At 40.4% G+C, this 17389-nt stretch overlaps 1 protein-coding gene across 1 annotated transcript; it reads left to right on the plus strand.

Moving 5' to 3' along the window:
• The first annotated feature begins 267 nt into the window (after nt 1-267).
• GPRC6A (G protein-coupled receptor class C group 6 member A) lies at nt 268-12146 on the plus strand. Its single transcript, XM_051614927.1, has 6 exons — nt 268-461; nt 2021-2324; nt 4729-5556; nt 8219-8431; nt 9523-9646; nt 11026-12146. The coding sequence occupies exons 1-6, from the start codon at nt 268-270 to the stop codon at nt 12144-12146; spliced, it is 2784 nt and encodes a 927-aa protein (XP_051470887.1).
• The last annotated feature ends 5243 nt before the right edge of the window (nt 12147-17389 follow it).

The following is a 17389-nucleotide window of genomic DNA, read 5'->3' on the forward strand; positions in this document are numbered from 1 at the left end:
TAAAATTTCCTTTTAAACTCACCTATCTTCTCCCTTTTCACTCTCACACCCCTACGCCCTCACATTACATGTGACAGCATTGCTTTAGTACCTTTGATAAAATAGCCTCAGCCAGTGAAGCAAATACAAGCACCTTGTGAGGTGTGACTAACTTTTGAGTGCAGCCCTTCTCCTTTGCTGCTGTTTATAGATGACATAGGAGCCCTGGTTGGCTCTACAGCTCACTTAATTGACTTAAAGCTGGTAGTGAGCAAGTGAAATAGAAACATGGCATTCCTTTGCTTTCTGATCCCCTGCTTTGTGATCGGCACTGATATCGCTTTCTCTTGCCAGAATACTCATGACTTTGTGGGTGCCAGTTCTCCAGGGGACATTGTTCTTGGAGGCTTGTTTGCAGTTCATAGTGAAATGCTGCGTTCAGAAGAACATCCCATCATGCCAGTAATTCAGAACTGTGCTGGGTGAGTAATACTGGAAACTACATAAATAGCAAAGAAGAGATGGCTGACACTGAGCGTGTACTTCTCATATTAAGACCAGCAAAATCTATTTCACTTGCATTTCTCTGGTCTTTAAAAAGACCATCACAATAATTCTGCATAACATAATACAGAATGACAAAGTATGGCAAAGTTACAGTAAAATATACGTGGCTGTCTGAGGAAGGAAATGAATATTTGATCCTATGTCAGTCTTTACATATAAACAAATAGCTCTGGGGTTTGTGCTGAACAATTATTTAATTTCCATGTAAACACTAATTTGTTGTTATAAGTCTGAAGTTCTTTGCCATGCATTTGTTCATTATTTGATATGAAGTTGAATCTAAATGATTTGAACACAGGCAAATTCTTCCCACCTCACAGGGCAGATCAGTTTAATGTGTGATTGTACCTTGCTGACCTTGCGGTCTGTAATTATTATTATAATTACTGTAGTTAGCACAATTTGTATTATAATTATGTCATTATGTTACAGGATAACCTATATAGAAACCATGTCATGTATGTGTTTAAGCTCAGACTACATGTCCAAATATTTATGTGGTTGGTTCCAAATACTACTGTGCTTGAAACATCAATATTTCTGGAAATGGTGCAAAGGAAACCTGGTGAAGAACTTTCTTTTAACTACATACTAGTGCTTTCCCAAGCCCAAGAATTACAAATATGCCTTTTGTTTAATTTTAATACAGGTGTAAACGCCCAAATTTTATCTGAATTTTACATGCAACTTAATCCCATACCTGATTCTAATAATCAGCTGGACATAAAGGTATCCATCTGGATTTATTTCAAAATTATGATGACACTGCTATTTTTGTTATTCTTCCATTATTTTTCTATGGAGTCATAAATTATCTCAGACCCATCTGAAGTTTAATTTAGTTTGCAAGATCTGTAAAATTTAGAGAAGCTTGCCTGAGAGGAGGGTTGGGTACATTGCAGTTCTGGTTAAGGGTCTGTTACAATATCCACTGGAGGTAATGGGAATAGCTGTATGGACTTCATCAGGCTTAGAGAGGATTTTAGGAATGTCAATGCAAGCGCTAGAAGATTCAGCCTCTGAAATATTTGCTTTTATTCTGAAACATGTAGTCCTTTCGTTTCTCTGCTTCATGTTTATGGTGACAATAAATATATGTTTTAAAAGTTTATTGGGCAGAATGAGTAAATTGAAACAGCCCACTAGCTTTGACAGATGCTTCCTGAAGCTATCCCTTGCAATTTTTCTTGTAACATGAAAATTTGGGGTTTAGTACTTGTTTTTTTTCATGAAAACATTTTTAATCACGTATGTTTTAGATTTTGTCTTTATTTGGCTTAATGTACCACTTAGATGGGACAAAAAAATATCATTTCTAATCTTTTTTTTACAGTAAACCCCATGCAAATCACTCCAAACATACTAGCCATTATTTCTTTTCAAGTTCTAAGGGATATGCTCAAAACAGACTTTGCTTTGGCCTTGTTCCCAGCTATCATTTTTTCTAAAATAGAACTTCTGTGTTTCCTGACAGCTTTGAAATTCAAATTTTTCTTCAGACACTCGCAATGATACATGCTATTGAAACAATCAACAATTCAACCCTGCTATCTGGAGTTACTCTGGGCTACGAAATTTATGACACATGTGCAGAAGTCACAAAAGCCATGGCATCTGCTCTGAGGTTTCTGTCTAAATTCAATTCTTCTGAGGATGTTGTAGAGTTCAAGTGTAACTACTCAGACTATATCCCAAGAATCAAGGCAGTCATTGGAGCCAGCTACTCGGAGGTGTCCATGGCAGTTTCAAGGCTGTTGGCTTTGCAGCTGATCCCACAGGTAGGTTTGAGGGAATTACTTCATTTTATCGTGCTTAGAACACAGATACAGCTCTGATGGTGGGGACTTGAAAGCCACATGTATGCTTGCAGGGCAGGATTTGTCTCAACCTAAGAACATCAGGAGGGGTGTTACTCAACTCCAAACAGAGGACTAGATTCACTTGCCTAAACAAAGGCATTAAGGGATATTTTATATCCCTTCCTTTCCCCCTGTATTCAGCACTGATGAGGCTACTAAACTGCGTTTAGTTCTGGGCTCCTCACTACAAGAAAGGCATTGAGGTGCTGCAGCACATCCAGAGAAGGACAATGAAGCTAGTGAAGGGTCTGGAGAACAAGTCTCATGAGGAGCAGCAGAGGGAACTAGGGTTGTTCAGCCTGGTGAAAAGGAGGCTGAGGCGAGGAAACCTTACTGCTCTCTACAACCACCTGAAAGGAGGTTGTAGCAAGGTGAACATTGGCCTCTTCTCCAAAGTTACAAGTGATAGAACAAGAGGAAATGGCCTCAAGCTGCACCAGGGGAGGTTCACATTGAATAGTAGGAAGAATATACTTAAGGAAAGGTTTATCAAACACTGGAACAGGCTGCCCAGGGAAGTGGTCAAGTCACCATCTGTGGAGGTAGTTAAAAGATGTGTAGATGGGGTGCTTAGGGATATGGTTTAGTGTTGGACATGGCAGTGTTGTGTTCATGGTTGAAGTTGATCTTAAAGGTCTTTTCCAACCTAAATGATTCTATGATTCTATGATTCTCTATGCCCAAGGCACATGCTTCTGAGTGCTGCTTCAGGATGGTGCGGGGCTCTTGTCAGCCTAGGAGTGCTGTTAGTCAGTCCTGCATGGCTGTGCCAGATACTCCAGTGTACCTTGGATCCTTGGATGACACTCAAAGACTTTGTTTAGGCAACAAAGTTATGCTTGCCACATCTAGTGGTGAATACGAGAATAAGCATCTCAAACTTAAGGGGGAAAAAAAAAAGGCAAAAAAAGTTTGGGCAGAAATTTGAAAATTCTCTCCTGCCTGAGAGAGATTAGATTTTGGAGTCTGTTACAACTATGGGCAGGGAAGTGGGGAATATTTCTCTAAAATAAAGTTTTGTTCCTGTTACTCTACTACAGTAGAAAAGAGGGAATACATCTTTATAGATCCACACTGGTCCTTCCCAAATCATTCTTCTCTGCTTCTGACCTCTCTAGGACTAGAACAGTCGCACACTTGCACTTAGGTTGCTGCTTATGTTTCTACTTTCACCATTGTAAAAGAGTTTGGGTCAAGGCCAGGAGCAACAAGAAAAAAAGGAGAACCCCTTCCACACCATCCTATCTTGCACCTTGTGTCTGGTAATTTGCCAGAAATTACCTCCTGCAAAGTAGCAGTATAGTAGCTAAACATGTGGAAAAGACATAAAATCGGAACTAAACATGACTTCTAACTGAATCTTCTCTACAATGGTAGGAAGTAGTTACAACCTCCAGCTCCACCACAGGAACGATAGTAAGTATGAAAATTAAATGCCACACTTGACCATACTCAAAAGGCAAGTGATTGGGATGTAGACATGGAAAAGGTGACCCAGCACGTTTTTCTCCTCTGTAATCTTCTGACGTCAGTAACATCTTGCATCCCTCCAGACTGGTGAATCTGTTTTCAGAAAGCTTAGACGTATTGTTTTAAGAATTTTCAAGTAATGTATGAAATATAAGTGTAGGAAAAAAACCTCCTACAATCGAATAGAAAAGGATTAAAACTAAAGAGATTTAGATAATTATGTTCCATTCACCTTTTTCTAGCTGTATTCACAAGGAAAAGGTAATAAATCTTTTCTATGATGGAATCATAGCATTCTGTAGTACTGGTTACTGTTAGCTTTTCTGGGAAATGCTCCTAACAGACTTAAGGAATCTTTAAAATAAATTAATTACATCTTGGAGAGAAAAAATATATATGAGTGAACCATACTAACCTACTCACTGATAGAAAAATATTGCAAAATGTAAGGACACTATAAATTTGAATAATAACTCAAAAAAGACTCAATGCTTCAAATGTTTTAAATACTGTTTTGAAGAGAATGTTGATGGTATCTGAACAGAAACAGAAAACACAAAAATCTTATACCAGTATGATTGCTGTATCAATTTTTAAAGGTTTTCTTCCCTGCCTTTACCAAAGTAATTCTGTTCACGAAGATGAAAACAGAGGAAGCGGTACTGGGCATGACTCTGCTTCCAAATAGCAGGGTGAGGGAACTTGCCCCATTTGGCTCCACCTGCTGATGTTCAGTCACAGGAGGAGGAAGTGTTCGATTAGGCTTGATGAAAGAGCAATTGTGGCAGTTTGGGATCTCTTGGCATCTTCTGCAGGAGACCACTTCTGTAACTAAATTGTTCGCTCTTCCTAGGTCAGTCCTGTGTCATCAGCTGAAATCCTCAGTGACAAAATCCGGTTTCCTTCTTTCTTCAGGACTATCCCCAGTGATTTCCATCAGACAAGAGCAATGGCCCACTTGATCTCTGAGTCTGGATGGAACTGGATTGGAGTAATAGCCACCGATGATGACAATGGGCGCTTTGCTCTGGAGAGCTTTGGAGTCCAGGCCATGGCAAACAATGTTTGCATAGCTTTTAAGGAAATGCTGCCTGCCTATCTCTCTGACAACACCTTTCACACTAAAGTTGATCATGCCATTGAGAAGATTGTCAAGGAAACCAGAGTAAATGTTATTGTTGTCTTTATGAGACAGTTCCACGTGCTCAAACTATTTCAGAAGGCAATTGAGAAGAATGTAAATAAAATCTGGATTGCAAGTGATAATTGGTCAGCTGCAGTCAAAATCAGTACAATTCCAAATATCAGACAGCTGGGGACCATTGTGGGATTTGGATTTAAAAGCGGAGACTTCTCCACATTCCAAGACTTTCTTAGAAACCTTCGTGAAAAGCCCACTGACAACAACAAGTTTTTACATGAATATATTATGCTTTTGTCAGTCTGCGCACATCTGGAGTACCACGATTTTCAAACGTGCATTTCAAACCAGTCCCAAGATGATTTATTGCAAAACGTTGAAAATAACCATCAGCTCTGGAGAGACGATTTTTTGAATGCTAACATTGAACCAGGGTTTATCCATAGCACGATACTTGCAGTCTATGCCATTGCTCATGCCATTAAAGGGCAATGCAAAGACAGAAACTGCAAGGATCCCTCTGCCTTCACTCCCTGGGAGGTATGATGTTCATTCTTCCAGGTCTCGTTCTTTCTGCAAAACTTTCATCTCATTTTTTCTCCCACACTTTTCAATTTGCAAGCTTGGTCCTTTTCCTAAATTTCTTCCTGTTCCTGCCCTTCTTCACCAATTGAAATCACAGCTGATGTGCTAGAGCAGCAGCATTTAACTGGTGCAGTGCTGAGAACAAGAATCCAGTTTTGCCTCCCTTTTTAGGCCTATGGAGACATGGGAGCTCCTGGTTGTAAGCCATGGCTGTGCTCTGCTGGTGATAAAGAACAATTACTGCATTTCACATACAGTTGACTTATCAGCTGTTCAGCTACTAGTGGTTGGTCCTGTTGTAAACCACTATAATCCACAGCAATGAATGCCCTTGAGACATGGGGTTATTGCAGGAAAGGAGCATTCACCAAAGAGTTTCAGTTTTCCTGTTTCTGACCATTGTCTGTGTTTTGTCTGAATTTAAGTATTTTCCTCTTTAATGAATCTTTACTTGAGAGTCAAAATGCAGCAAACTGTTCTTCTGTCTGATACTGATTTGGACTGAAGTGAGTGGTAGGAAAATTAGACACAGTTTTTAAGATGGGTGAGGTACTTGTTATCAACTCTACTGGGTGGGAAAGAGAAGAAAAAATCAGACAAGTAAACCTGACCTGACCTTTTACCCAAGAACCTGCTCAGGAGTATTCACTTTTACACACTTTTACTCGGAGGATTAAACAAAAGTTCATTTAAAAGTCAAACAACTTCTGAAGCACTCTGACTTGCTCTGACCTCTTATCCTAGGTCAGGGCAGGTCAAACCAAGATAGGGGATTTGAAAAAAATAAAACCAGTAACAATCAGATCCTTACATGCATTGGTAAATGCAAATGAGACAAATTCAGGACTGCTCTACAGGGAATGCAACTTTATGGAGCTCCATTTATATAATCATTAAATGATATCCCAAGCAACTCAACTTAAAAATACTGTTGAGAGGCTAAGAACTCATTAAGAAAATGGAAAGAGATAGTTATTCCTCTTGTGCTATTTTCATAATACATTTCCTTTATACTAAATTTAAGCCCTCTGGAAATTGATTTGTGTATTTATAAAGCTTAGGATGCAACTAACCTGTATCACGAATCTCCACATAGAAAGAAATGACAGTCATTGGTGCTACAGACTTTCAAAAAATAGCCATCAGTTACATCAAAATGTTGCTAATTATTAGATATTGCTGTCTGAAGCTCAAGATATATTCAGAAAGCTCTGAAGTTCCCATATTGTTAGAGAAATTGGAAAAGTAGAGAAGAGAAAGGTTAAATTACTAGCCTGAGTGTATAAAATTTAAAAATTCCTATTCAATCCCACACACCATCCAATTCAAATGCAATATTGTTTACATGTACACTTCAGTTCTTCATGAACTGGTTGAGATACAGTGAGAGTATATGAACTCTCAAAAAAACTACATTGTACTTGAAAAATTGCCATTATATATGCCAGATATGTTAAATACATACATTTAACAAAGCCTGTTCAAGAAAAATACTTGTTAGTGTGTTCATTAAATGCTACAAATATCACAAATGGATCCATATGAGTGTGTTTTCAAAGGGGTGGTTAATGTCAGCCTTTTACTAAGATCTCCAGGTTTTTCTTGTTATGAATCCCTTCGCCAAAACAGGCATTAGTCCTGCAAAGGGATAAAACCTTTAATAAACCTTAAGCAGCATCCAACTAAATGTATTAGAGTTCAAATATCTGCTTAAACAGATTTTTTAATATTTGTTTAGACTTATGTGGGGAAGAAAAGAACAGTTTCCCACACCTTTCCTTCAGTTAGGAAACCTGGTAGTTAATGTTAGCCCTTCTGTGGTCTCCTCATGAACTGGGAGAGGGTTATATGTGCCTTAACCTGTCCTCTTCTAGATTCACAAAGAGCTTTTTGATCTGGCTTTTTATGATGAGGGAGAAATTCCACCCTGTGGAACAGCATGAGTTGCAATATGACACTGGACAGTTGCCTTATCAAAGCATGCTTGTTTGAATATTTCTGACAATCTGTCATATATGGCCTTGCTGTTTATTGCCATTGATCACTTCATCTGAGCAAACTGGCATGTATTATTCATTTAACAGCTTTGAGTCTTGCCTTGCAATGTAGAGTATCAGTCAGAGTCACAGCTGAAAACAATATTAGATATTTCATGACATGCTAGAGGAGGTTACTCTGGAAGCAAATGTTGCCCAGATTCACTCTGGTGACAGTAAAGTAACAACAGGAGCATCCCTCATGGTCATTCTTTGCAATAAGAAGAGTTCCAAAAGGCCATTAGTACTTCCAAGCAAAAATATTTTATTTCCTAGCATCGTACAAAAATTTCCAAAGCTGGAAAGTAATACTAAAGTATTTGTGCACATTGCACTGAATTAAGAAATTATGGAGGTTTTATTAATAAATTTTTAACATCAAGAGGATTGTCTGAATATATAGTTTTGTCAAACATCAAATTAAGCAGTTATTAAAATATTTTTTAATGTTAAGATTTCTTTTACTCCTAGAAAATAAAATTTCTTTTTAACTTGGTATTATCATAGAGATGTTAAACTGTTGAGTTAATTACCTTGACATGATATTGGTGTATGTTATTTTTCCTTATATTTATGCTCAGCTTCTTGAAGAACTAAAAAATGTTATAGTGGTTGATGATGATAAAGAAATCAAGTTTGATGCCAATGGAGATATGAGCACCAGTTACAACGTACTACTTTGGAAAGAAATTGATGGACACATGGAAATCACAACTGTGGCAGAATATGACCCAGACAAAGGTGATTTTATCTTTGAGGATGAGGAGAAAAGAAAAGAATTTCTGGATTTAAAGGTAACTTTATTTTCTGACATAACATGTGAAATTTGTTTCATATGTCTTCTTCTCTCTCCATTATTTGCTTTACTGTAAAAAATATAATAAATAAAATAAAAGAAGTTTTGTTAATTATTTGCTCTCTTAAAGCTGTAGTCAGCACAACTACAGGAGTCTGAGGTAGGTGGCACCACCTGGAGCCTTGGCACTGGTGTAGACAGGACTCTTGGATGACCCTGGACAGTTGCATCTGGATGATTTGTTTTCTGTTTGTGGATGGAGGTCTTGGTTTACTGTGCACCTCTGTGCTGCCAAGTATTTCTCTCTTTTGAGATGGGGCAAGGCTGCTTACTAGGTGAGCTGAATTTAAGTCTCAGTGTGTGGACTGAGCTGATAGAAAAGGCTGATGACAGCATAAATCTCAAACCTTGTTCCTCCTTGAGGCACTGTGTAGGATGGCAAGGAAATGTCTCAACATCCTTGTGAGCACCATTGTGGAGTGAGAAGAAATAACAGTATCCCTCAGGACTGTTTCTCCATTTTACAAAAAATTGTCTTTGGAAGGAATAACTGAGCTCAGCCCTTGAAAGAAGGCCCTGATGACTCAGGGCTGAACTGCAGGAACATTGGAGCTGCAGTGCAGAGCACCAGCCCAGTGGTCTCCCCAGAGCCAAGGTGCTCTCTCGAGCAGCTCTCAAAACCAAGTAGGGATTCAGGATCTCCCTTGTGAAGCCGCCCACTCAAATCCCCCATCAGATGCATGTGGGCTTTCTTTGGAATTGATCCTCAGCAATATAAATTCCAGGTTCAAAGGTGGACGAGACACTTTGATCTGGATTTTAAAGGTACAGATAATTCCACTGATTGGCATAATAAAACTATCAGGTCGATAATGACCATCCTGCCACTTGATGACCGTGTGGAGAAAATACAAGGAACATGGAGCCTACAATGCCTTTTTCAGCAACGTCTTCAGATTCCCTTAAAACATGTTAGATACAAAAAGAGAGTGCAAACTGCAGAATTAATGGAGGTTTATTTTAATGTTTCTTAGTAATTAGTTGTGTCTGAGTTGATTCTTCTCTTTTTCTGCTCTGTGCACGCTGCAGAAGGTTCAGTCAACATGTTCCCAGCACTGCAGGCCAGGACAGATGAAAAAGGTTACAGAAAGTCCACACACATGCTGCTATGAATGTGTTTACTGCCCAGAAAACCATTACAGCAATCAAACAGGTAAGGAATTGTGATCTGAATAAAGATTTACTCAGACATCAATACAATTGTTTTGCTTAGGTATAATGTGCCTTGGCAACCTGGGGTATAACTTGGGAATGGGATTAAAATATTTGTTTAGGCTCAGTTTTCCATATATGAATGTTCAGCCTATAAAACTTGGTTTAAGTGCTTTTTAGAAGACCAAACATAAAGCAATTTGATTTTCCAGTTGACTTGCATTATCCTTTGTTAGGGTGAAAATTCTTGGTGATTTGTCAGTGAGACTGACTCTCATTAAAACAGAGGCTTGCTTCCCTGTCTTTCTGCAGTACACTAAATCCATGAAGGAAGGCAGTTTTAATGGTGAGGGTGGTAAGACACTGGCACAGATTGCTCAGAAAAGCTGTGGATGTCCCCTCCCCAGAGGTGTTCAAGGTCAGGTTGGATGGGGCCCTGAGCAATATGGTCAAGTAGAAGGTGTCCCAGTCCATGCAGAGGGGTTCGGAATTAGCTGAGCTTTAAGGTCCCTTCCAACCCTAACTATTCCGTGAGTCGATGAAGCTCAATAGTTATGTATTTTGTTTACCAGCATATTTTTTGTCTTACCGGGGAGTACTGTGAATTTTTTTATAACTGTACAGTAATATTTTCTAGTTTGAAAATCATGGTACTCCAGATGTGCACTTTACCACTGGTTCATTTATATGCTTAAGCAAAAATTTTTAAAGGAGAAAATTTGATACAGAGGAGGGAGCTGGAATTAAGAAATGTGGGGTACAATGTACTTCTGATATCCTGAGAGCAGAAGGAAATTAAATTTTATCATTTTTAATAAAATAATTGTGACATTTCTCCATATCAGAGGGTAAGAACTTTAAAGCAAAAGTAACCTTTCAAAGCATAATCTAAATCAATGTTTTTTCTCGTTGTTGTATTTCAAAAGCTGTCTGCAAAGAGAATGTTGGGGGTTTTCTTGTCAAAATACGCAAACAAAAGAGACATAGTTCCAATTTCTGTAAGATAATCAATTTACTCCAGGGTGGTTGTTCAGGTTTCCGTTAAAGTTTGCCTGTCCAGAGCTCTGGCCAGGTCACGTATCATCAGTCAGCGGCGACCGAGACAGTTTTAGGACCCTGGTCCTTGTCCCCTCCCTGCTCCTGGCTGCAGGCAACCCCTGCTGCCAGCTGCTCCTGCCACAGCCACCGCAGCCGCCGCTGCCACCAAAGCCCTGAAGCTCCTCCACCTGGACGGCGAGGGCAACACTAGGAAGGAATCAGCCCTGGTTATTCCCATTAGCACCCCTTCCCACATTCCTATTGTATCTCAAGCCTCGATAATCCGCTTTGCAGTTTATTTACTTCAGGTTTTTAAGTTATCTTCCTTTTTCCTGCTTTCAGATATGGATTACTGCTACCGATGTAACAACAAAACCTACTGGGCTCCAGTCAACAGCACCACATGCTACAGAAAGACAATCCATTTCCTCTCCTGGACCGACTGGTTTGCTATTTTCCTCCTCCTCCTCTCTGCTTTTGGGGTTGTGTTGGTTTTGTCAATTAGTGTGATATTTACTAAAAACTTGAACACACCAGTGGTGAAGGCATCTGGAGGCCTCACCGTTTGCTATGTTATTCTCTTCAGCCACTTCTTAATTTTTTTAAGCACTGTCTTCTTCATAGATGAACCCACAGAATTCAAATGTAAAACTAGGCAAGCCCTCTTTGGCATAAGTTTTACACTCTGCGTTTCATGTATTTTAATAAAGTCACTAAAAATTTTACTAGCCTTCAGCTTTGATCCCAAGCTGCAGAATTTTCTGAAATGCCTCTATAAACCTGTTCCCATTGTGGTCACCTGCACTGGAGTTCAAGTTATCATTTGCACCTTCTGGCTAATATTTAGGACACCTTTTGTAAAGCAAAATTTCTCAATTCCAAGAGCAATAATTCTGGAGTGCTATGAGGGCTCTATTGTGGCTTTCGGAATTATGCTGGGCTATATTGCTGCCCTAGCTTTCATTTGCTTCATATTTGCCTTTAAAGGTAGGAAGTTACCAGAGAACTACAATGAAGCCAAATTCATCACCTTTGGCATGTTAATCTACTTTATAGCGTGGATTGTATTTATCCCCGTCTATGCAACTACATTTGGCAAATACCTGCCAGCAGTGGAAATCATTGTTGTTTTAATATCCAATTATGGAATCCTCTGCTGCACTTTTCTTCCGAAGTGCTATATCATCATTTACAAGCAAGAAACAAACACCAAATCTGCCTTTCTCAAAATGATTTACACATATTCCTCCAAGAGCGCAGGCAGTGTTGCTGTTAGTCAGATTTCTTTGGATTCAAAGTCCTCCAGCTTCCGAGCTACTGTCTCAGACTCGTGTAAACCTGAGGAAAACTCTGTGAATGGAAATTGCCATTTCCAAGCACCTGAGCAGAGACTAATAAAAGAGAAAGTTCTTCCTAAAAGTACTGCAAGGGCTATGGCCAGGAAAAGACCCTCCAGCATATGACTGGCATTGTTAAAGTACTAGAAGATGTAAAGCCATCTTTTGGGAGCCATTTCTCTTTCAAGTCTCTCCTTTTGGCATCCTGAAGGAGACCAAGCCACATGAAATGCCTTCTCCTCTGGTATTTAAGCAGCTATCCATTACCAAATTTGCAAGGCTTTCCTGGCTCACAGAGTCCAGCCCCTGATCCTGGGCACCAAGAGGTGCAGTCTCCTTCAGCAGCTCCCTTGCTTCCCCAGCTTGCTCACATAGACCTGTGGGAACCTGTTCCCCAATCTCACTTCCCCAAGTGAGGCACAAGCATCAGGTAATTATTATGTCTTGCAGATATGTAGGCAGGACCATATGGGTTTATCCCATGCTTCTTTGATGCCCAATTGTTTAAGGAGCTCTTCTTCTCATCTGGCCCTGTTCTATTGATCAAAGAGAACCTTCTTCCAGCCTTTGTTTGCTTGGATAAGCAAGATAAGTCCTTTTGTCTCCCCTGTTAAGATAGGTTTTCCATTCTTTTGAGCATCCAAAAGTCACCCTTTTTACTGAGTGTCAGTGAATCTTTTTTTTTTTCGTTCCCAAAATAGCACCCCTTATTCCAGATGAGTGCTGCAGTAACTTTTAAAGTCCCTTGTATTTACCAGGATTACAATAAAATAAACACAATTCTATATAAAAATTAAAGAATATACCTGGAGCTCTGCAGTTATACATATGTTCATCTACCTTTTTCCTTATACTCAGAGGCAATACACTGATTCACCACATCCACCTCCTCTGACGCATGAGGAGAGAGGACCCACTATGTTTGTCCCCAGATGCCCTCTTAGCTGAGGATGTAGTGTCAATGTGTATTGTCAAACCTTATAAAGACTAATTAATTCCTCTCATTAGCATAAATAATGACCAGGAACAGCATGAGTGCATCCTAAGAATTTTTGCTTTTTTGATATATATTTTAAAAATATGATTTTCAACAAGAAAATAACAATGCACTATGTTCTGATACATAGAAACAGTACATGAATTAACTGATGTGAGCTGCACTGGATGAGTCTGTGCTCTGTAGCTCCATGAACATAGCTATGCTGTGCTTTCTACAAGAGGCAAAAGGTATGTTCAGAGGAGGAATTTTTCTGCTGGGACCACAGTACCACAGAGCATTTTCAAACCCTAAAGAGCAGAGCTGTGTTGCCAATCCAGGACTGTGAAGGATAATTTTCTGAGTTCCTAAACCCATGGCTTGGAACATAACATTTTCCTCTTTTAATTTATGTGCTATGTCACCACCAAATAATGCTCATTTATTGAGTTTTGTCCATGCTTCTGTTCAGATCTGGAATAAATAGAAGTTGTGGCAGGCCAAAATAAAACGCAGTACACATGACGTTACACATATATGTTGTATTATTGTTATGTAAAATAAATCTATTTTTCTATTATTTCTATTTATGTGTTGTAACCTATATCTGTATGATTTTTTTTTTACTTCTGTTTTGTAAAAAAACATATATAAATGTCATTTCAAGACTGGACACAGGCAATGAAATTACTGTGACCTGAAGACTATGTATGAAATACGCATCTGTGAAAATGTTTTTAAAGTAATTTGAATGGCAAGGATGCAGTTTACATACATATTTAGGTAATTAGCTATGTTCTGTAGCTGATCAGGAGAATGAAGATTCATGCACATTTTTAAATGATGAATGGTGTTCACACATCAGTTGTTGCAAATACTGTTCTGAATATAAAATTATGCACAATAAGGTTAAAATTCCCACCATTTGCCTGCCAATGCAGCAAAAAGTCTCTCCTCAAAAGAGAGAAGCAAAGGTTAAATTGCACAAAACCTGTCAGCACTAAATTGGTTAGAAAAGGTAATTGTCTCACACATTGCATCTGTATTTATTGTTTTCAAAAGTGTCGAGCATGTCATGTCTTGGAGGTGCAAGGGAGGGGGATGATTAAAGCCATATCATTATTTAAAATTGAGTTTGCTTACTTAATTTCCTTACCTTTTCTCATTAACTTTGGTTTGGCCTTAAACAGTAGCAATACACAAACTTATGCTGTGTTTCCACCCAGTAGATCTCAGTCTGCTTCTTACAAATATCCTTTAGGTTGAAAGCCAAGAATGGTGGAGCATTCCCCTCTTCAGGGCAATGAGGAAAGTGTCTTGAGGAATAGGGAGTGGACATAACAGTATGAGGATGTCTACAGAGCTGTCTTTAAGGAAAGGCATTGTATAAGGAAGAATTTCAAAGGAGTCCTGCATGCTATGTCTGTCTTTCCAGCTACTCAGGTCTTCTGTGTAAATCACAGTCGACGGTGGCACGAGAGGGTGTAACAGATGTGCTAGCTAGACTTGGCAGAGAGAGACACTGTACCACGTTTTATATGTCTTTAAATGCCTTGTCTGCAAGAAGCAAGTGAGCATATGTAGGTAGAACATGAAGGGATCATGCTATCCTATACTGAGGATAAAAAAAGCTGAAAAAAGGGGGTTGTTATGCTAAAGCCAGCATTTGTATGCATCTCCTTGCCCAGAACTGTAAGCATTCCAGTGATCTAACCATTCCTGTTCCCAGGCACAGACATTAAATGAGCCTGAAACAGGCGTTCACCCCCAGAGCACAGAAAAGGAATCGCCTTCCCAAGTCAGAGGGAAGTCATAGCACAGCCTCCCTGGAACCGCAGCCCATGGATCAGACTGTGTGGGGGTGAAGGGGTTGGCTCTTCTTTCCAGCTCTTGGCACACTCTGGTCACTTACTTTGGAAAGATCCCAACACTTCTCAAAATGCTAACATGCATGTGCCCTCCTGTAAGCTGTCCATCTCCAAGAGCAACAGGGAGGACACATGGTCTTCAAATACAATTGCTGTCCACAGGTGAGTCAAGTGCGAAAGCACCAGTTGCTGAAGTCAGTGGGAGGCTGCTCTGATGTAACTACTATTTAACCTTTCAGGATTTCATGTCATTCGTTGTTAACGATGCTAAATTATGCATTCTGAAGCCTCTATCACACAGTGTACAGTATCTTTAGAGAGAATTAAGACTATGAAGGCAACCAAGTTTTTTAAGTCCCAGGAAATAATTCCCTCAAGTTTTCAGTAGCTCTAGCTGGACAGATGCCTTTCAGCTGCCCATAATCTGTAGAGAAGTTCTTTAGTGAGTGCTGGGAATCACTATTTGTGAGCTCTAGGCTTCCTCCCAGCAGCTCTGCAGATGGCTATTGGAACTACAATGATTCTGAACGTGTGGGTCACCAGCACGACTCATAACGTAGATGTCGAGCAGTGCAGCCCAGATGTGCTGACCCTTCCTGCCCTTCCCAGCTGTGTCTCCAGACACTTGACACTAGGCCACTCTTTTTGAGCAGGAAGAAGGCAAAGGAGGTACTGGCAGATTGTAATCCTGGTATCACCCTCCAGGTCATTTCTACTGATGTGTCTTCATCTCCCCAGCAATGTTCTGAAATAGAGCAGCATTGCTCAGGGGGGAGGTGTGTGTATGCAAAGAGACGCATATTCCTCCTTTTTGTTATTTTTAGAAGGACATGAGAAACCCACAGTGGAGCTTTGATTCAGGGGGCCAGATTCCTTTTAGAGAATGGATCATTTACAAATAGAAGTTTTGTTCTGAAATAGAATGTGGGAATTTTTTGTTTTTTTTTCAGTTAGTGTGACTGAAATGAAATTGAATGGCTTTGGTAATTTACCGATTACGACATTTTGTTATTTTAATAATAGAATTATAGAATCACAGAATGGTTTGGGTTGGAAGAGGCCTTAAAGAGTATCTAGATCCAACCCCCCTGCATAGACAAGGACACCTCCCACTAGACCAGGTTACTCAAAGCCCCATCCAACCTGGCCTTGAACACTTCCAGAAAGAAGGCATCCACAACATCCCTGGGCAACCTGTTCCAGTGTTTCACCACTCTTACACTGAAGAATTTCTTCCTAATGTCTAACTTAAATCTCTTCCAGCTTAAAGCCATTAACCCTCGTCCTATCATTACACACGACCTTATAAAAAGCCCCTTCCCAGCTTTCCTGCAGACCCCTTTCAGGTACTGGAAAGCTGTTATAAGGTCTCCTCAGAGCCTTCTCTTCTCCAGGCTGAGCAGCCCAAATTGTCTCAGCCTGTCTTCATAGCAGAGATGGTCTAGCCCTCGGTTCATCTTTGCGGCCCTCCTCTGGACTCGCGCCAAGAGCTCCATGTCTTTCCTGTGTTGAAGGCAGTACTCCAACTGGAGTCTCATGAGTGTGGAATAGAGGAGCAGAATCATCTCCCCCGACCTGCTGGCCACACTGCTTTTGATGCAGCCCAGGATAATGATTTTGGAGTGGAAACTGTACACGTGTGAATGCCGAAATATCAACGTGGGACTTCTTACTGAATAGAAAGTGCTTTTTAAAATTATTTCCAGAATATGTTGTTCAAACAGCATTTTAGAATACTTATGATCTCAAGGATGCTAGAACTCACTTACAGTGACAAATTTCTGATCTCCTCTACTCAGAAATTTGCTTTCAGGAAGAGCTGCTTATCTCTATCTCCGCTCCTGAAAATAGATAACTGAAGGTTATGGCTACAAACAGTCCCAGACTCCTCATTTTTGCTGTCACACTGAACACAGAACTTTAGCTGCTGCCAGACAGTCATCTATCCCTGGGGAATGGGGCTTCCTGTGTTCATCCACAGGCGTTCTGGTGATGGTTAACAGATGTAAAATCTTCCACTGTGTGGTGCATCAGTTGAGACAGTGTGTTGCACTGGCACTGGTATTGTGCTGGCAAGGGTTGTAGCTTGCTAAAAATGCATTCTGTGCTGACTTTTCTGGTTTTATTTTTTTAAGGACATGTTCGACCATTCAATATTTTCAACTGAAGTGAACAGAAAAGCCTGTGGTGAGAATCAGTACGTTTGAACCTCCTGCAAGTGGTCGAATGAGCAAAGCACGGATGTGGGCAGGTCTGTGTTGTGGGACTTGAGCCCACCTTGCACTGCGTCGAGAAGCTGAACCCCCCGAACGTTTCTTAAACCGAGTTTTGACTTTACACATCGCAGTTTCCAGACTAGCGACGGGGCACAGCAGCCTGTCAGGGGAGCAGGACAGCTCCCTTGCCGGCGGCCGCTCCGCCTTGCCTCGCCTCGCCGCCGGGCGCGGCTGCAGCGTTCGGCGGGGCGGGGCCGGGCGGTCCGGGGCCGGAGCCCGGAGCCCGGACTTCAGGTGGCTCCCGCCGAG

Source organism: Apus apus, chromosome 3 (genome assembly GCF_020740795.1).
Source record: "Apus apus isolate bApuApu2 chromosome 3, bApuApu2.pri.cur, whole genome shotgun sequence".
In the NCBI taxonomy this organism is placed as follows: Eukaryota; Metazoa; Chordata; class Aves; order Apodiformes; family Apodidae; genus Apus; species Apus apus.

Bases quoted from the DNA above. Each gene is read 5' to 3' on its own strand.
- GPRC6A (XM_051614927.1), top strand. From the start codon at position 268: ATGGCATTCCTTTGCTTTCTGATCCCCTGCTTTGTGATCGGCACTGAT. The intron at 5,557-8,218 runs GTATGATGTTCA...ATTTATGCTCAG, and splicing joins CTGCCTTCACTCCCTGGGAG to CTTCTTGAAGAACTAAAAAA. The intron at 8,432-9,522 runs GTAACTTTATTT...TGCACGCTGCAG, and splicing joins AAGAATTTCTGGATTTAAAG to AAGGTTCAGTCAACATGTTC.